The sequence below is a fragment of the Polypterus senegalus genome, chromosome 10 (genome assembly GCF_016835505.1).
Source record: "Polypterus senegalus isolate Bchr_013 chromosome 10, ASM1683550v1, whole genome shotgun sequence".
NCBI lineage: Eukaryota > Metazoa > Chordata > Cladistia > Polypteriformes > Polypteridae > Polypterus > Polypterus senegalus.
The window spans coordinates 22,445,779-22,467,445 of NC_053163.1; the positions used below are offsets into that span (position 1 = coordinate 22,445,779).

The 21,667-nt window shown below is 40.8% G+C and overlaps 1 protein-coding gene across 1 annotated transcript in view; it reads right to left on the reverse strand.

Moving 5' to 3' along the window:
• Positions 1 to 21,667, reverse strand: part of LOC120536927 (tripartite motif-containing protein 5-like) — a 45,514-nt gene that overhangs the window by 14,433 nt on the left and 9,414 nt on the right. The window contains exons 4-5 of the mRNA XM_039765506.1: positions 15,771 to 15,861; positions 11,662 to 11,769 (exon numbers count right to left, since the gene is read on the reverse strand). Of these exons, the coding sequence (XP_039621440.1) occupies positions 11,662 to 11,769; positions 15,771 to 15,861 (199 nt within the window). The remainder of the gene's footprint in view (positions 1 to 11,661; positions 11,770 to 15,770; positions 15,862 to 21,667) is intronic.

Genomic DNA, 21,667 nt, shown 5'->3' on the forward strand with positions numbered 1-21,667 from the left:
TTCAAAATTTATAGATACCTTGAGTAAGTCGAGTGTAATTGTGGAAAACCATTTAGATCAGTTAACATCAAATGTAAACGTGGAAAACAATTTAGATCAGCTAATATCACATTATAATGTGACCTTGAGAGATGCTCTGGACACAGTGGCTCCCCTAAAAACAAAAGTAATCAAAGCACATAGAAACTCTCCCTGGTTTAATGAAAACACTCGAGCTCTTAAATTAGAGTGTCGAAAACTGGAGCGCAGATGGAGAACAACAAAGCTACATGTCTTTCAAATTGCATGGACAGAGAGTGTTAATAAATATAAAAAGGCCCTCTTTAAAGCTCGCTCAGAATACTATTCTACATTAATAGATAGCAATAATAAAAATCCTAGGGTACTTTTTAGAGCAGTGGCTAAATTAACAAATGGGAATTCAGATCAACAGTGCAAAATACCAACAGATATTAGCAGTACAGACTTTATGAACTTCTTCAATGAGAAAATTAAAAATATAAGATCCCAGATCTCAGCATCACAGTACAAACCAAATACTAGCTTAGCAGACCCTGCTCACATTGCATTCAGCACTTTAATAATTTTAATCCTGTAACTGAGCAGGAAGTCTTAACTTTAATTTAAAATGAAGCCCACTACTTGTTCCCTAGATCCAGTGCCAACAAAACTAGTAAAAGTGCAATGGATGTTCTTTAGCACCATTCTAACATTATCAATAGTTCATTACTGCATGGCACAGTACCTGATGCACTAAAAGTGTCAGTCATTAAACCTTTACTTAAAAAGTCAGACCTAGACCCACACATACTAAATAACTATAGGCCTATTTCAAATTTACCATTTCTCTCTAAAATACTAGAGAAAGTAGTCGCCAGTCAGCTTCAGTCACACCTTACGCATTACAATTTATTTGAGAAATTCCAGTCTGGCTTTCGCACTGGTCATAGTACAGAAACGGCACTAACACGGGTTGTAAATGACATTCTGATATCCTCTGATGAAGGAAATTCCACTGTAATTATGTTGTTGGACTTAAGTGCAGCATTTGACACCATTGACCATTCTATTTTACTGCACAGGCTAGAAAAGATGTTGGGCTTACAGGCCCGTGCTCGCTTGGTTCAGTTCTTATTTATCAAATCGATTCCAGTATGTACAGAAATGTGCTGACAGTACTCCATCATTATACACAGAAGTTCAATATGGTGTGTCAGGGCTCAGTACTGGGACCTTTACTGTTTTCACTTTACATGCTTCCACTGGGATCTCTCATTAGGAAACATAATGTTAATTTTCACTGTATGCAGATGACACCCAGTTATACCTTTCATTTAAATCAAATGAAGTTTCTCCGATGTTGTCTTTAATTAGTTGTGTTAGTGAATTAAAGGAATGGATGAATGAGAACTACTTGTCTTTAAATACAGATAAAACAGAGATGTTAATTGTTGGAGGGAATGACGCTGATCACAGCAATATTTTGTCGTCATTTAACTCAGTTGGAATCCCAATTAATTTTACTGAATCAGCCCGCAATCTAGGAGTTATCTTTGACTCTAGCATGTCATTTAAAGCATATTACAAAGTCGTCCAAAACATGTTTTTCCATCTTAAAAATATTAGGAAATTAAGGCGCTTTCTAAATAAACAGGATTGTGAGAAATTAATTCATGCATTTATCTCTAGTAGGATTGACTACTGCAATGCGGTGTTCACTGGCTGTTCAAACTGTTCTCTATACAGCCTCCAGTTAATCCAAAATGCGCTGCAAGAATTATTACAAGAACAAGAAAATATGAACACATAACCCCAGTTCTTAAATCTTTACACTGGCTCCCAGTTAAGTTTAGGGCAGATTTCAAAATCCTCCTTTTAACATATAAAGCATTAAATGGCCAAGGTCCGCTTACTTGTCTGAACTTATCATGACTTACAAACCTGAGCACATTAAGATCTCAAGATGCCGGTCTGCTTAGGATTCCAAGGATTAATAAAATAACAGTGGGAGGTCGAGCTTTTAGTTACAGGGCCCCTAAACTGTGGAATGGTCTTCCTGCTTCCATAAGAGATGCCCCTCGGTCTCAGCCTTTAAATCCCGGCTGAAGACTCACTACTTCAGTTTAGCATATCCTGACTAGAGCTGCTGATTAACTGTACATACTGCATCTCTGTTGTTAGTCATTAGCACTATAACATAAGTAACATGATAATTATATTTGAATACTAACCCTCACCTATTCTGTTTCTTTCTCGGTACCCAAATGTGGCCATTGGTGCCACGCCCACCTGCCAAGTTGTTTGCCTGCCTATGGTAAAGTCATCCCTGATGGAGGATCACAGGAATCATGGGAAAGAGGGTCCTTTCATCGAGCAATGTTTCAGCCGTGGCATGGCCAAATGGAGATGCAGCTAGATGGATGAGGTCTCCAGGACTCTAAAAATATCCAAACCTAATTATGTCATATCATCTACTGTTAAACCGTAATTCTAAAATTTTTATTATGCTGTCTTAAGGAATTGTTCTGTTGTGTATATTGTATTGTATTGACCCCTACTTTTGACACCCACTGCACGCCCAACCTACCTGGAAAGGGGTCTCTCTTTGAACTGCCTTTCCGAGGTTTCTTCCATTTTCCTACAAGGTTTTATTGGGAGTTTTTCCTTGTCTTCTCAGAGAGTCAAGGCTGGGGGCTGTCAAAGGCAGGGCCTGTTAAAGCCCATTGCGGCACTTCCTGTGTGATTTTGGGCTATACAAAAATAAACTGTATTGTATTGTACTGTATATAACTAAAGATACACAGATTTTCAGAGCACTTTTGAGTTTGAGCTTTTGACAAGAAGCATATCCAGATGGGAATCACGCCTCGCACAAAAGAGCTGTCTGAAGAGCTACGATCAAGAATTGTTAATCTACATACGGCTGGATCTCAAAGATTTGAGATATTCATCAGTCGACTGTTAGGCAAGTTGTTTATAAATGGAGACAAGTTGTTATTGTGGCTACTCTGCCTAGAAGTGGGTGGCCAGCCAAGATGACCCCAAGAGCGCAATGCAAAGTCAGCAATGAGGTAAAGAAGAACCCTAGAGTGACAGCAAAGGACTTGAAGAAGTCATTAGAACTAGCTAACATCTCTGTCCATGAGTCAACTATACGCAAAACACTGAACAAGAAAGGAGTCCATGGCAGGACACCAAGAAAGAAGCCACTGCTATCAAAAAAGAGCATTGCTGAACGCCTGAAGTTCACAAAAGAGCACTTGGACACTCCACAACGGTACTGGGAAAATGTTTTGTGGAGTGATGAAAACAAAATTGAACTATTTAGGAGGAACAAGCAGAACTTCATTTGGCATAAAAAGGGCACTGCATATCAACATCAAAACATCGTCCCTACAGTAAAGTATGGTGGAGGGCGCATCATGATTTGGGCCTGCTTTGCTGCATCAGGGCCCGGACAGCTTGCCATCATTGAGGGGAAAACAAATTCACAAGTTTATCAACAAATTCTCCAGGATAATGTGAGGGTGTCTGTCCGTCAACTTAAGCTCAGAAGAGGCTGGGTGATGCAACAGGACAATGACGCCAAACACTGCAACAAATCCACAGCACAATGGCTTCAGAAGAACAAACTCGACCTTTTGGAGTGGCCCAGTCAGAGCCCAGATCTCAATCCTATTGAGATGCTGTGGAACGACTTGGAAGAGAGCAATACACAGAAGACAACCAAAGAATATGGAGTAGTTAAGGCAGTTCTGCAGGGAAGAATGGGCTCAAATTCCCCCACACGATGTGCAGGTCTGATGTGCAGTTACAGGAAGCGCCTGGTTGAGGTCATTGCTGCCAAAGGAGGGTCAACCAGTTATTAAATCCCCAGGTTCACTTACTTTTTTTTTCACTACCACTGTGAACATTGAATGCGTTTGTAAAATAAAGACATGAAAGAGTAGAATTTGTTTTATGTGTTTCATTGGCTTAAGTTCATTGTGTATATCAGTACCTGTGACTTAGACATCACTTTTTATGACCAATTCATGCAGTAAACCAGATCAGTCCAAAGGGTTCACATACTTTTTACTTTGACTGTATATAGCCCGGTGCTTGATTAAGGTGCTAATGATCAATGGCATCATGTGTAGGTTGAACCAAAATGATGAACTGAAACAGAAAAAGTGGTGTAGAGGTGAGATGCTAATAGACGAGGCAGTCGTCCACTGTATGTGCAAATCTTACATCATGCCAAGAATGAGGAGAGCAACAAGACGCAAGATGATGAACTGGCATCACCCAGGTTTCTCCCAAGCAGACAGACGTTTCCAGATGTATTATGCACGCTCTTCTGTGGAAGCTCAACCAGATAGGGAAGTCTTAAGGACTGAAAACATAGCGGTTGGCCAAAGAAACGGAGCGTAGCAAATTGGTCCGACTGGAATTATAAAACTTTTTATATTGTGAAATATGCTTCCCTTCTTGGGAAACAAAGAAATAAAAAAGCCATTAGCCAGACATTATGCTGCAGTTTGAAGAAAAAAAAGAAAAACAAAAAATGTATGTGTCTCACAGTGACATCTAGTGGCCAAACTGCTGCACGGTAACTTTTTTTTGATGTAATCCTACTTCTCAATTTGTGTTACCCAGCATGACCTAATCACCCCACTTGTGTGCCACCCGATGACATACAGCTGGGGTCATCAAACAGATTTGAGCGGGGTCCATATTCTCATGGATCAAGTACTCCCTGCACCACTCCTCGGCTTTGACAAAGACCCCACGTCTCACCCACTTGAACTGCTGAACACTCTTATCCAATCACCTCCTCATTCACATCACACACACATATCAAGTCCATGCTGGATTTATATTTATGCCATAAGGAATCAAAGTGCATGTTGCACTGAATTCATTTTGGTGGTATTATTCCACATTTGAAAACTAAAAGCATTTAAGTTCCTTTTTTTTAATTAAAATCCAAAATGTTTGTATCCTATCATGTAACTTACCGATCAGCCAACTCTTCTTTAAAACATGACAGAGTTGGAACAGATCTGAAGTACAGTACTTGGGCAATATTACACTGTAGAAAGTTGTAAATTCCACTGGTAATGGTAAGAAAATGGCAATTAGCAAATGAAATGAGACAGAGCATTACTACCCTTAGAAGTGTAGGCCTCTCATTTAGAGAAATTTGCACAAAAAAAGTTAAAAGTATCAGTAAGTATGGTGCTGTACACAACCCAGAGGCAACTGGGAACCGGAAGAAACTGATAGGAAGAGATGTGGCAGACCCAAAGTCACAACCCAATCAGAAGACAAGCTTCTGAGGGGCACCTCACAGCACAGCAGTTTGCTCAGCACTACAACTCTTTCTCCTTTCAGGAAAACAGCCTGGGAGGTTGGTGGTGGTGGCTAGTGGAGATACAAGTGGCTGAAATGAAAGGACAAGCAGGTTAGTTATAGCCTGGGATAGAAATGGGGGCCGAGTCTGCCTGAGCTAATGGGGAACTGTAGAACAAGTACATCAAAAAAGGCGAGCCATCAGAAATTCACGCTAACAAAGCAGCTCAAGGTCTCTGCTACCCAATTCATGCAGACAGCCATGCTGGGTCTCTACCACTCCATCCACGTGTCATACCAGACCACACGAACCAGAGACCAATAAACATACTAAGATAGACAGCCACCTGTCTATAGTCTACTGAAAAAGCTTATTAATCAGGTTGTATTTTGACAACACTCATTTTATTCTCGTTATGTTTTGGGCACAATTAGAAATCTTAAGTTAATCGATGTATGAATAAAAAGTTTAACATCTCTACTCTGGGGTTAAAGATGGGGTTAAAGATGTAAAAGAAACGGGACATACTCAACTACAATACCAGTCAATCACTCAAGATCCCAGCATGACACTGACTCAACTAAGGCAGGGGTCCTCAATCCCAGTCCTGGAGAGCCGCAGTGGCTGCAGGTTTTTGTTCTGACCTGGTTGCTTAATTAGAAAGCAATTCTTGCCAATAAAGCACTAACAAGCTATGAAATTAAATTAACTCTGCTATGTCAGGTCATTCTCATATCCTAGATTTTCTTTCCCTTTCTATCATGCAAATGATTTGAAGGCTAAAATGGACGAGTAATTCTCAGTCCTTCACTTTTTTCTCTTCATTTTTCTTCCAAGTATTTAATTAAACCCAATAGTGCAGATAAATACACACAGGTGTAAATGTAAATAAGCTAAATGGAGAAATGCTACTCTCTCTTGTCATTTGCATGTTATTGATAATAAGGAGCAATTAAAATAGCTGTTTAAGACAAAATTAAGCAATAAGGGCTCAAAATCACTAAAGTGAAGCAGAAGTGTTACTTTAGCAATAAGTGCTTTTTATTAAGCAACTGGGTTGGAGCAAAAACCTGCAGCCACTGCGGATCTACAGGACCGTGATTGAGGACCCCTGAACTAGGGGGACTTCAATTAGCATTTTGAATTTGTAGAGACAATACGATGGACCTGCCGTGTTTGAATGTCAATGCCTTTAAATGTAAACCTGCAGTACAACTGGGCAGATCCGACCACATCGGACATCCACCCACAGGCCTGCAGCTGCTCTCCTATTCAAGTTCTTGTGTGTTTCTGTTGTTGGTTTATTTTATACACACACATACATTACATATATATATATACTGCTCAAAAGAATTAAAGGAACACTTTTTAATGAGAGTATAGCATAAAGTCAATGAAACTTATGGGATATTAATCTGGTCAGTTAAGTAGCAGAGGGGGTTGTTAATCAGTTTCAGCTGCTGTGGTGTTAATGAAATTAGCAACAGATGCACTAGAGGGGCAACAATGAGATGACCCCCAAAACAGGAATGGTTTAACAGGTGGAGGCCACTGACATTTTCCCTCCTCATCTTTTCTGACTGTTTCTTCACTAGTTTTGCATTTGGCTACAGTCAGTGTCACTACTGGTAGCATGGTGATACCTGGACCCTACAGAGGTTGCACAGGTAGTCCAACTTCTCCAGGATGGCACATCAATACGTGTCATTGCCAGAAGGTTTGCTGTGTCTCCTGCACAGTCTCAAGGGTATGGAGGAGATTCTAGGAGACAAGCAGTTACTCTAGGAGAGCTAGAGAGGGCCATAGAAGGTCCATAACCCATCAGCAGGACCAGTATCTGCTCCTTTGGGCAAGGAGGAACAGGATGAGCACTGCCAGAGCCCTACAAAATGACCTCCAGCAGGCCACTGGTGTGAATGTCTCTGACCAAACAACCAGAAAGACTTCATGAGGGTGACCCAAGGGCCCCATGTCCTCTAATGGGCCCTGAGCTCACTGCCCAGCAGCATGCAGCTCGATTGGCATTCACCATAGAATACCAGAATTGGCAGATGCACCACTGGTGCCCTGTGCTTTTTACAGATGAGAGCAGGTTCACCCTGAGCACGTGACAGAAGTGAAAGAGTCTGGAGAAGCCATGGAGAACATTATGCTGCCTGTAACATCATTCAACATGAGCAGTTTGGTGGTGGGTTAATGATTGTCTGGGAAGGCATATCCATGGAGGGCCACACAGACCGCTACAGGCTTGACAAAGGCACCTTGGCTGCCATTAGGTATCAGGATGAAATCCTTGGACCCATTGTCAGACCCTATGCTGGTACAGTGGCTCCTGGTGCACGACAATTCCTGGCCTCATGTGGTGAGAGTATGCAGGCAGTTCCTGGAGGATGAAGGAATTGATACCATTGACTGGCCACCACACTTTCCTGACCTAAATCAATAGAACACCTCTGGGACATTATGTTTTGGTCCATCCAATGCCACCAGGTTGCACCTCAGACTGTCCAGGAGCTCAGTGATGCCCTGGTCCAGATCTGGGAGGAGATCCCCCACAACACCATCTGTCATCTCATTAGAAGCATGCACCGATGTTGTCAGGCATGTATACAAGAACACAGGAGTCATACAAAGTGCTGCATACAATTTTGAGTTGCTGCAATTAAATTTTGGCAAAATGGACTAGCCTGCCACATATTTTTTCACTCTGATTTTTGGGCGTCTTTGAATTCAGTGCTCTGTAGGTTGATCATTTTCATTTCCATCAAGCGATGTGGCATCCTTTCGTTCCTAACACATTACCCAGTCTATCAGTATAGATATCCAGGAGGATTTCTTTTCCCATTGAGATCTGATGTGTTTTCAAAGTGTTCCTTTAATTTTTTGAGCAGTTATATATATATATATATATATATATATATATATATATATATATATATATATATATATATATATATATATATATATATATATATACACATATATATATACATATATATATACATATACACACACACACAGTGGTGTGAAAAACTATTGCCCCCTTCCTGATTTCTTATTCTTTTGCATGTTTGTCACACAAAATGTTTCTGATCATCAAACACATTTAACCATTAGTCAAATATAACACAAGTAAACACAAAATGCAGTTTTTAAATGATGGTTTTACTATTTAGGGAGAAAAAATCCAAACCTACATGGCCCTGTGTGAAAAGTAATTGCCTCCTTGTTCAAAAATAACCTAACTGTGGTGTATCACACCTGAGTTCAATTTCCGTAGCCACCCCAGGCCTGATTACTGCCACACCTGTTTCAGTCAAGAAATCACTTCAATAGGAGCTGCCTGACACAGAGAAGTAGACCAAAAGTACCTCAAAAGCTAGACATCATGCCAAGATCCAAAGAAATTCAGGAACAAATGAGAACAGAAGTAATTGAGATCTATCAGTCTGGTAAAGGTTATAAAGCCATTTCTAAAGCTTTGGGACTCCAGTGAACCACAGTGAGAGCCATTATCCACAAATGGCAAAACATGGAACAGTGGTGAACCTTTCCAGGAGTGGCCGGCCTACCAAAATTACCCCAAGGCGCAGCGACAACTCATCAAGTGGTCACAAAAGACCCCAGGACAACATCTAAAGAACTGCAGGCCTCACTTGCCTCAATTAAGGTCAGTGTTCACGACTCCACCATAAGAAAGAGACTGGGCAAAAACGGCCTGCATGGCAGATTTCCAAGATGCAAACCACTGTTAAGCAAAAAGAACATTAGGGCTCGTCTCAATTTTGCTAAGAAACATCTCAATGATTGCCAAGACTTTTGGGAAAATACCTTGTGGACTGATGAGACAAAAGTTGAACTTTTGGAAGGCAAATGTCCCGTTACATGTGGCGTAAAAGGAAAACAGCATTTCAGAAAAAGAACATCATACCAACAGTAAAATATGGTGGTGGTAGTGTGATGGTCTGGGGTTGTTTTGCTGCTTCAGGACCTGGAAGGCTTGCTGTGATAGATGGAACCATGAATTCTACTGTCTACCAAAAAAATCCTGAAGGAGAATGTCCGCCATCTGTTCGTCAACTCAAGCTCTGCATGACCTTAAGAAGGTGGTTCATGCTAGAAAACCCTCAAATAAAGCTGAATTACAAAAATTCTGCAAAGATGAGAGGCCAAAATTCCTCCAGAGCGCTTTAAAAGACTCTTGATTGCAGTTATTGCTGCTAAGGGTGGCCCAACCAGTTATTAGGTTCAGGGGCAATTACTTTTCACACAGGGCCATGTAGGTTTGGATTTTTTTCTCCCTAAATAATAAAAACCATCATTTAAAAACTGCATTTTGTGTTTACTTGTGTTATATTTGACTAATGGTTAAATGTGTTTGATGATCAGAAACATTTTGTGTGACAAACATGCAAAAGAATAAGAAATCAGGAAGGGGGCAAATAGTTTTCACACAACTGTATATATATAGTTGAATAGTTTACTGTTAAATGATGCCAAGAGTAACCAACACGTGTTTCGCCCTAATTCTGGGCTCATCAGGTGTACACACTCACTGCATTGACAGTAAACTATTCAACCATTCAATGATCTGCTTCTCGCAACTGAAAGAGGGCACCGTGGCGGATGTTTGCAGACCAACCACCAGCATTACCTGGTAGGTAACCACCCATACAATCAGATTGTGATTCAGACTACGAATGCCATGAATATATATGGATATTGTTGATGCCACACGGGCTGGATGGACATTCCGGCCAGGAAAGGATGCAGAACTGGAAGGAAGAGATGGACGGACAGCCCCTATAGAAGCAGAGAGATCCCTAGGGAACTGTTATTCCCCCAGCATGCTAGATGGCAGCAGTCCCGGATATCCCAAACCAGTGGGAAGCCAGCAGGGCATGCCGGGAAATGCAGTTTGGCAGGGCAGCCCTGCTGGGGTCATGGGGTGCCGCAAGAGGGGGTTCCAAGGAAACAAGCTCCCTATTCAAATAATGGACTTTTATGTGACCCAGAAGTACTTCCATTGGGCAATCGCCCTGGCACCGGAAGTACTCTAGGGACTTTAATAAAAGGGACCGCACTCCCTTATTCAGGCGAGTCGGAGCTGGGTGGTAGAGGGGCAACACTCGACTGGAGGAGGGCAGTGTGGTGGTGAGAGAATATATTTTTGAGATTATCTTTAATATTTTTGAGATTATCTTTAATACTTTTGGAGGTTGGTTTATTTTTGATCAAGGACTGTGTTTTGTGAATGTGTAGGGTTTGGGGCTCACTGATGCCTGGCGTTTATTACAATATATAACAAAAAATAATATAAAAGAGTAGCCAAAAAGTCCATCTATCTAAAAATCCATCTAAAAATACTGATTATGGTTTACAAAGCCTTAAATAATCTGCTCCATCTTATATTTCTGAATGTCTTACACTCCAAATTGTAACCTTACATCTGCAAACGAGTGTCTGCTTGTAACTCCAAAGCTAAACTTAAAAGAAGTGGTGAGATGGCCTTCTGCTGTTAAGCACCTAAAATCTGGAATAGCGGACTGATAGAAATTCGCCAGGCTAATACAGTGGAGCACTTTCTGTCCTCCCTGGCCATTGTACTTTACTTTTATTCTATGTTAATTAATTGCCTAATTTTATGTTTTATTTATTTTGTCTTTTTGCTCTTTCTTCATCCTGTAAAGCACTTTGAGCGACATGATTTGTATGAAAATGTGCTCTAGAAATAAATGTCGTTATCTATCTAGTTTATCCTGCTTACTATACTAAAATGAATACCTATCTATCTCTGACAGTGATCAGGCGGGTAAGAACAAACATACAAGGGGGGCACTCCGTTCAAGTCTACATAATAAAGAGACTAAAAGTGAGAAGAGGGTCACCCCAGGACCCCAGTACAACAACACTATATCAGAGTGGCTTTATTTTTCAGCTTGGCATTTAATGTCAGCAACAGAGTGGAAGTTAAGTGTGGCTTCATAACACGGACTTTAATCTGAATTTTAAAATGAAAGGACTGGCCTAGTTTGTCTTCTGCACACCTTTTAAAAGCTACAGAAAAACACTATTGTGAAGTTTGCTAATCTCACATGGTCTTGGGAAGTCTGCCATGTGTGGAATTTGGATGGCAAGTTGTACCCATCCCTCTGCATTGGTGTGGAAATTAACGCGAGTTCTGAGGTTCACTAACCCAATGGAAATAACTTTGCAAGAGTGATTTGATCTTTGTAGGGGCCTAAAAGTGAAATGCAAATTCAAACATTAAAGCACAGATCATTTCCACCCACCCGAGAAGTATGCCCATTACTTCATCACTGTACCTGGATTTTTTTTAACAGGCTTCTGGGGTTTACTCTTAACTGCGTGACTTGAGGAATCAAGAACATCAGGCTTCTTGCGTGTTGGGTGTCCACTGTGAGAGCTGTTCACTTTCCAAAACAAAAAGGAGAAGAGGGTCAGAAAGAAGGATCATATCTTACACAGTCTACAACCGCTGGCATGTTTCAGTGTTTACTGAAGTGAGGGCTGCAGGTTTGGAACGGCCAGTCACATGTTACATTTGACGTCTTTTCTAGTGGTTTTCAGGCACAGACATCATTTAAATAACCTTAACAAGTCTGTATGTACTTTGACCAACCCAGCTACTCGGGCTAATCAGTCTGCAACTCACCTCGATAAAACCAGACAGGTTTGAGTCTGTGCTGTCAGGTCAGGTCACACTAGATGACTTTACCCCGTTTCCCCCTTCATTTACATAATCTTAGCGAGTCGGAGGCAGTCCGGTGAGCTCCTGTGAAGGCCAGTCGTCTAGTCTGAAATAACCAGCGCCTCACTCCAACTAGTCCACGACTCGCGCTGACTGAAACAAACAGTTTTGATTTTGTGTTTAGTCAGAGGGGCAGCCAACCAATGAATGCTCATCCAAAAGTTCAATGCATAGGACACGGCGATGAGGAATAAGCAATGCGGGAGATTTCGACCTCACAAACAGAAGAGTGATCCATTGGTTTTAAGTAACAAATCAAATTAGAAAAAAGAGAAAAAAAAAATGAGGGGTCCATGAAAAATGGTGAGCTCACCAGACTTGTAAAAACACTGCATGGGCACCGACTCCATCTGGAAAAAGCGTTATTGGCCATCAAAAAATTAATAAAAGAGGCGAGCACACAATTTTTACAAATGTGAAAATGTGCTGGAAAGTCATCTAGTTTGACATGCCCTGGGATTTCTAGGTAGACTGAACTTTATTGGTCCCCAGGGAGACATCTGGCTTTTTGCACAAGTTCTTTAAATACATAAGTACATATATATATATATATATATATATATATATATATATATATATATATATATATATATATACACACATATATACATATATATATATATATACACAAAACCAAAATGATTAAAAAGGAAGAAAAAATAAAAAGAAAAAAACAAAAAAAAAACAAAAAACTTTGTGTTGCCTGCCACATCTAGTCGTGTAATCTGACCTGCTGAGGTGACAAGACCAGCAAGTGCACTTGTCAAGTGTGACATCCCCTCCAACTCAACTGTCAGGTGATGCAATGTGGTGCTCAACTGTGATTTGATATACTATGTTAGTCCCCGAGGGGAAATTGTCTTTTCGTATTTCACTCCCTTAATAACATGTGCTCCCAATTATAGAGAAAAAATAAATTCAACTCATAATAATTCGGCTGGGTTAGGTGAAGACCACTTTCACAGCTGTCTGTCCGAGTTGAGCCCCACACAACGCTCTCAGCTGAAAGGTGCAAATGGAAGGAATGGTCTCTGAAAGTCTGAACTTGAACAAGCCCTCCTTTGCCTCTTAACAACTAACATGCAAACCGCATTATCATAACAATGGTTTGTTACCACAGCCTTTCGTGGAATCTGATTGTCTGTGATTCACAAAACAACACAAAAACCAACCCACCCCTCTGCAATGCAAACAGCCATGATGGCCTGACAGCAGTTTAGAACAGCAGTTCATTTGCGAAAAACAGAAAATTGGAAACGAGCCTCTTGGTTGAGTGCTTCAAACACACAGCAATAGCAGTGATTAAATGGCAGCCACTCCCCATCCCTATGGAATAAAATATTATAGGTTATATCTTCTTATATAATACGCTGCTGTGGCTGTCTGTTTGTCTGTCTGGGATTTTAAATCACCTGTAGCTCACAAACCGTTTGACCTGAAATTTGGTACACATATACTACGTGACATCTACTATCCGCTTTCGGATTGACCTCCAACCTCGCTCCTTCCTATCTCACTGATCTCCTACAAACTGACACTCCTCTCGCTCACTCTGATCCTCCTCTGCAGATCGACTTTCTGTACCGCACATCAAACTTTGTTCTATGGTATCTCGAGTGTCTCTCCTAGTGCTCCTCAACTCGGGAATTCTCTTCCTTCTCATATACGTCAGCTCAATTCAATAACACATTTTAAAACTGTCCTCAAAATTTACCTTTTCAAACTGGCATACCAATTGTGAATTTTGCACTGTCACTGCCTGTTATCTTTGTTTGTTTGCTAATGACTGCCTTTTGATTTATCATTCTCTCGTTCTTTTGTTTTTTCGTGGCAATACCATGCTGTAGAGAGTACAGGAAGCAACGGCTGAGGGAAATGCGGTTTAGGATGGTGAAAGTAGCCAATGCGAGAGCGTTATTCATTTCTCCTTGCTGCTGATTGACTGCTGCCCTGTGACGCATCTCCAGCTGAGTGTCCTCGTGTTTTCCATTTTGTTATTCTTAAAAGCACAAGATGGCACCTTCTAAGGCGTCTGGCTCTGAGCCTAAGCACCAGAAGCAGTTTAAAACATTCCAGGAGAAGGTTGAACACGGGGACACAGTTGGAAACTTGTTAAGGGTAAATGTTGCACAAACATTAGGAAGTTTTTCTTTACACAAAGAACGATAGACACTTGGAATAAACTACCAAGTAGCATGGTACACAGTAAGACTTTAGGGACTTTCAAAACTTGACTTGATGTTTTCTTGGAAGAAATAAGTGGATAGGACTGACGAGCATTGTTGGGCTGAATGGCCTGTTCTTGTCTAGAGTGTTCCAATTTGCTCCGGGAACTAAAACGTTATGCTGCAGTAGCGCGCCACTATGGCATTAATGAAAGCACCACATGCTACATAAAGAAGAACGAGGCAGCGAACTGGAGTACCGCATCTGTAAGTTTCTGCGATAGTGCCAAAACGGTAACAACCATAAGGAATAAAAATATCGTCAGGATGGAATCTGCATTGGCATTGTGGATCAATCTGTCCCAAATTATTCGGACATCGAAGGAGATACAAGGGATGAATGAAGCATGGGATCCCTATATGGTTCGGGCTCTCACAGTTAATAATAGCATCGATGCTGCCATTCAGACACATAAAACGCTCCTCGCCACCATGAAGTAACAACGACGGCAACTTCCCATCACAATGTTCCTGAAACCTATAAAGAAAAGCCAGCACGAAACCCCACCAGAAGAAGACCTGTCCAAAGATACGACTCCTCCTGAAGTGCCTGAAAAAGAGGCGCCACCCGAGGAGTTTTAAATCTTCTGCATCGTACTGCACATCTTTCATCATCATCAATATCATTCATTATTGGTGTGTACCCGTACATTTTACTGTATTTTAATTAAATGAAATTATTATGTATTTACTCTACTTATAGCAAAGAAAACGACAGTGCATAACAAAGAAAACGCGCAAGCATGAACTACAGTACGTATAGCGGTATTTTACATTCTAGCACTGCTGGAGACATAGCAGTACAGTACTGTACAGTATACCGGTTTACCTTTACATTGTATTAAGCTAAGTTTGCAATGGAATTAAAGTGCTTTGGAGCATACTGTATTTAGGGTTTAAACTATAAAAATAGGCATTTAAAAGGCATTTTTAACCACATCCAAAAGTCGCAGTTTCACAATTCACGGGTGCTCTACGAACGTAACCCCCGCAAATTTTGGGGGTATACTGTATTCTTCTTTTTATTTTTATTTTATTGTAGAATCGACTCTCCCAACCACATGTCGGCGCTGTTCTCATCACTACCACCTTAGCCGTCACTTCCCCTACCTCTTCATATCTTAAATCATTCTTGAGGCAGATTGAAGACTTAAGTGTCAGCTTAAGTGAAAAATTGAAGAAAATGTGCTAAGTAATTGCAACACAAGCACTGACTTAATCAGTTTTAACGCGAAAGAAGAGAATAAGCGGGCGCTAGGGTGGAGAAAAGAAGACCTGCTCAGGAAATAGCAAGCACATCAACCTTTGAGCAAACGAATGATAAACATACAGAGAAAGAGGATGAAAATGAGGAATGGTCAAGTCAAGTGTATTCACTGCACGTTATCATGCAGTGCGCCATTACTGGTGTGTATATATAGATTTTTTTTTTACAAACCTGCTAGGTCTAAATCTTCTAAGCTTCCAGGAGAACTAAAAGAAAAATAGTCATGGGTAGTACTCCAACTTTCAGATTCAGAGGTGAAATCCTTTAGGGAAAAAGCACAAAGAACATTTAACAGAAGACACACTGGAGCCATTAAGTCAGTTTAGTTAACATCTGTAGGACCTGCTGAGACATGGAAAGGCTAAATCAGACCCAATAAACTATGGCAGCTGCATAATCGTTCAGGTGTGGAACCAGTGCAGTGTTACTAACATGTGAATGTGGGCTCTGGAGGAACGACCATTTAGCCCATGCACATCTGGCCGTCTAACTCTTGATGTTGGTTCCACGTTCATCTGAGACTGAAGGAGCTACAAAATACCCCAAAAAGAAAATGAAAAAAAAGTGCCTTAAAACCATTCAGTGAGCGGTTTGCAGTTGCATGTTGTATGCAGTGGTGTGTGTTTAAGGTGCATCACAAGTTGTTTTATCCACCCCTGGTTTCTGGCTTGAGCAATGACTCGGAGGCTAAGGATCTGCACCATTATCTGGAAGGATGCCGGTTCGAATCCCTGTTACTACCAAAAGAGATCTTGCTCTGCTGGGCCCTGGAGTAAGGCCCTTAACCTGCCAATTGCTCCAAGGGCACCATACAGCAGCTGACCCTGCACTCTGCAAAAACTAAAAATGAATTCCTAATACAAGAAATTGTATAAAACAAAAAAAAAAAGTCCCAAAGATTACTTTTGGTGGTGCCTCATTTACGAGATATCCAATGTAGCAAGTCTCAGTTTCTGCAAACACAAAAATGTCGTCACCAGAGCTGCGCCTATACAATGAGAAGGATCGTTTACAACTGAAGAACTTTCAAGAGCGTTGGCCATCTTCCCAGGAGAGGACGGCCCAACAAATTCAGCCCACGGTCAGACTGTCTAATGCTTGGAGAAATCAAGAAAAACCGGAGCACTGCATCATGTGACCCACAGACCTCGATAAGCATGTTAAATTTTTGTGTTCATGACAGTACAATATGAAGTATGGCTTCCAAGGAAGGATGGCAAGGCAAAAGCCCCTTCTCTCCAAAATGAATATGGCAGCATAAATTAAATTTTGCAAATTTGCATCTGAGGAAACCCAAAAAGTCTGGAACAATATCCTTTAGACTAAGGTGGAGATGTTTGGTTATCATGCACAGTGCCATGTTTGGCAAAAAAACGACACAGAGAGTGTCACCACAAACACCTCACGCCCACTGTCAAGCATGGTGGTGGAGGGGTAATGATTTGGGATTGTTTTGCAGCCACAGGAACGGAGAAGTGTACAGTCCTCGAGAAAACTAAGAACTCCACTTTATACCAAAATATTTTGAAGACTAATGTGAGGTCATCTGCCTAACTGCTTGAGGATGAACCACCTGAATTGGGACGCGAGTGCAGCCATGCAACTGGTGACAACAGTGCAAGGTTTTTATTTATTTATTTGTTTTAATTGTATTTTACTAGGGGGCTTCGCTCACTAACCGCCCGACCTGCGCTACGTGCACCAGCCACTTTGTGTCTCTGCCGCTTGCATGTGTGGATTTCACTTTCACCAAAACAACACATCATTTAATTCTCGCCAATAGGCCTCTTCATTGGGAAGAATCACTACTTTTACCTTTCGGCAACACGAGTTAGACGATCTACAAGTCTCCGAATTAAAGTTTAAAGCCAAACAATATCTACATACTTCTGTCATATCACCTATGTCCATATATTCGATCTCTTTTCGCTTTTACCTTTTCGTCAATATCGCATTGAATTTTGATTCCGTGTTTGGAATTACATTGTGATGACGCAACGTATAACAGCCCATGAGTGAATATCGTTTCTCTCTCTACATGAACTGCATCTGACAATAGCATTCACAAAGATGAGAATTGATTGAACTGTGTGCGTAGCTGTAAATGTTGTAGATGTGGACAGGACTTTTCCAAATCTCTGTGCATAAAGTCTTGTCTTGCGGGGCTTGAAATTTTCTCTCACTTTCACCAAACAACAAATCTTAATTCTCATGGATAGGCCTCTTCATTGGGGAGAAACACTACTTCTTTTCCCTGATGGCAACACGAATTAGACGATCTACAAGTCTCCAGCTTAAAAGTTTAAAGGTGAACAATATCTACATACTTCTGACGTATCACCTACGTCCATATAGTCGATCTCTTTTCGCTGTTCCGTTATTTCACCGAGTAATAATTTCCATTTGTTTGTGCTAATGCAATCTTTACTATCAGTTTTTTGGAGACTTTCGAATTTTAGTACTTTCATAATATTTAACCTGCTCTGCATGAGTAACGTTTTTGAACCTCTTTACAACGTTCTACTTTGTCTTTTCTTCTGCTACTGTTTGTCTTTTATTGCTGCCCTCACTTGGACCCATTAGGCCTTCAATTCATCTCTTGGCACAAAGTCTCATCTCGCAGGATGTGAAATTATCTCTCTGAAAAAGTCTCATCTTGTCCCAAGATTTTTTTTTTTTTTTAAACTGTGGCTGGTGTGCCAATCCTGTCACCAACCCCCAAGTTTTTCCTTGTAAGTTGGAGGACCTGCTTACAGGGGTGGATGCATATTAACGTCATATCCAGAATGAAGCAGTTGCAAGTTAAGGGCCTTGCTCAAGAGCCAAACAGAGTAGAGACACTTCTGATGTTTACGGGATTCAAACCGTTAACCTTCTGATTGCGGGTGCAGATCCATAGCCTCAGTGCCACCACTCGGAGGTGGGCGGACTGCTTAACACTAGAATTACCAGAGCCTACGAAAAAACTCGTAGATCCGTCCCACCTTAAATCACTTTGCACCTCCATCAGCGTCTTTTGTCCTGCAAATGTGTCGATAAGCAGCAAACAGCCTATCACATTCCCCACCGCCACACAGTTTTCTCTGTTCAAGTCTGTTTACCTGCGTGTCAGTTGCTTAGAATTGTATAGAGTGAGAAGTCAAGCAAAATGACACCTGTTATAAATACTATATCGTTATTTGGAACACATGCATTTCATGCGTATTCCATGTCTACAACAATCTATGTAAACGCATCGTTAAAACAGAAATGTTTGTGATATTTTAGAAATAATTAATAAAAATATAGACATGAAGTGTATAATGTGTGAAGCCTGAAATCCAAATATCAAATAAACACTTCTGCAAAAGGTACAAATACAGTAATCCCTCCTCGATCGCGGGGTTGCGTTCCGGAACCCCCCGCGATAAATGAAAATCCATGAAGTAAAAACCATATGTTTGTATAGTTATTTTTATATATTTTAAGCCCTTATAAACTCTCCCACACTGTTAACATTATTAGCGCCCTCTAGACATGAAATAACACCCTTTAGTCAAAAGTTTAAACTGTGCTCCATGACAAGACAGAGATGACAGTTCTTTCTCACAATTAAAAGAATGCAAACATATCTTCCTCTTTAAAGGAGCGCTGTCAGGAGCAGAGAATGTCCGAGAGAGAGAGCACTTGCAAAGAAAAGCAAACAGTCAAAAAATCAATACATGTGCTTTTAAGTATGCCAAAGCACCGCGATAAAGCGGCATTTCTTAGAGGAGCGTCCGTGTCGACTAGGCAAACAGCCTCTGTGCAAACAGCCCCTCTGCTCACACCCCCTCTGTCAGGCGCAGAGAATGTCAGAGAGGGTGATAGAGAGGCAGAGACAAGCAAACAATCAAGCAACGTGCGGGAAGCATATCTTATAGCATTGAGGAGTTTTAGTTAATATGTAATACATGCTCTGATTGGGTAGCTTCTAAGCCATCCGCCAATAGCGTCACTTGTATGAAATCAACTGGGCAAACAAACTGAGGAAGCATGTACCATAAATTAAAAGACCCATTGTCCGCAGAAATCCGCGAACCATCGGAAAATCCGTGATATATATATTTAGATATGCTTACATTTAAAATCCGCGATAGAGTGAATCCGCGAAAGCCGAAGCACGATATAGCGAGGGATTACTGTATAACAGAATAAATGTGCATTTTTATTTAAAAATATAACTGCAGAAAAAGAACCTGCATTAGGATGCGACATTTACACGTGTTTGCTACGAAAGCTTCGGTGGCGCAACGGTATCAGCTGTTGACTGGTAATCAAAACTTCACGGGTTCGATCCCGGACAAGTCTGTTTAGAGAAGTGAGCTGCTCTTACAATTGTTATTATTTTAGAATAAAAACATACATTTGATTCCAGTCTGCAACAGCCCATGTAATTTATGATACTTGTAAAGGTTAGCTTTGTATTTTTTTTTTTTTATTCAGTTTTATTCTCTCAGCTGCGTTCACGATCCCCACATTTGACATTGCTGTTTTCACATAAAGACGTGCTATAACAGTGGTAAACTCAGATCGTGACGACGCTTCTACATCGCAGCAAGAATGCACTTTTGCCATCGCTGTACTTTGTATATGTACATGGGAAGCTCTGCACTCTACTTGTGACTTTACGCTGTAGGAAGTAAGTAAATAAAGGTAAATAGGTAAATAACATGCTATCTAGCTCTTACATACAAAGGACGATGTATGTAAGGACGGTGCATGTGCTCAAAACATTAACATTTATAAGTTACTTACATAAAAGCCAGATCGAATGTTATTTACCTTGAGTTGTTTACTTACTTGCTACAGCGTAAAGTCACAAGTAGAGTGCAGAGCTTCCCATGTACATATACAAAGTACAGCGTGCATTCTCGCTCCGATGTAGAAGCGTCGTCACGATCTGAGTTTACCACTGTTATAGCACGTCTTTATGTGAAAACAGCAATGTCAAATGTGTTTGGGGGGGATTTAAGTGGGATCGTGACTGCGGCTGAGAAAATAAATCTGAATTAAAAAAAAAACAAAAAAACACTAACCTTTACAAGTATCATAAATTACACAGGCTGTTGCAGGCTTGAATCAAATGTATGTTTTTATTCTAAAATAGTAAGAGCAGCTCACTTCTCAAAACTGACTCGTCCGGGATCGAACCCGTGAAGTTTTGATTACCAATCAACAGCTGATACTGTTGTACCACCAAAGAGGTCGTAGTAAATGCATGTCAATGTCGCACCCTAACGCAGGTTCTTTTTCTGGTTATATTTTTGAATAAAAGCGCACATTTATTCTGTTATATTTATACCTTTTGTGAAACTGTTTATTTGCTATTTGGACTTCAGGCTTCACACATTATACACTTCATGTCTAAAATTTGTCAATTATTACTTAAACATGAAAAACATTTCTGTTTTAACTATGTGTTTACATAGATCGTTGTAGACACGGAACACACATGAAATGCAAGTGTTCCAAATAACGATATAGTATTTATAAAAGGTGTCATTTTGCTTGACTTCTCACTCTATACAACTCTAAGCAACTGACACGCAAGTAAACAGACTTGAGCTGAGAAAACTGTGCGGGGTGGGGGATGTGATAGCAGGCTGCTTGCTGCTTATCGACACATTTACAGGACAAAAGACGCTGACGGAGAGGTGCGAAGCGATTTAAGGTGGGACGGATCAAGAGTTTTTTCATAGGCTCTGGTAATTCTAGTGTTAAGATGGGACAAAACTGGATTACGCAACAGAACACACCAGCAAATCAACATCTGATTGGCTAAAAAGAAAAAAAAAAATCAAGGTGTTGCAATGGCCAAGTGAAAGTCTAATATCTCAATCTCACTGAAAGGCAGTGGTGGGGTCTTAATAAAGCAGTGCCCTCTGACATCAAGGAGCCTCAACTATTGCTGTAAAGGCGGCAGTGGGCTGAAATTCCTCCAAAACGATGCGAGAGACTCCTACAGGAAACATTTATTTCAAGTTATGGCTGCTAAAGGTGGTCCTACATGTTACTAAATTACAGGGTGGACTTTTCTTTTCCCCTCA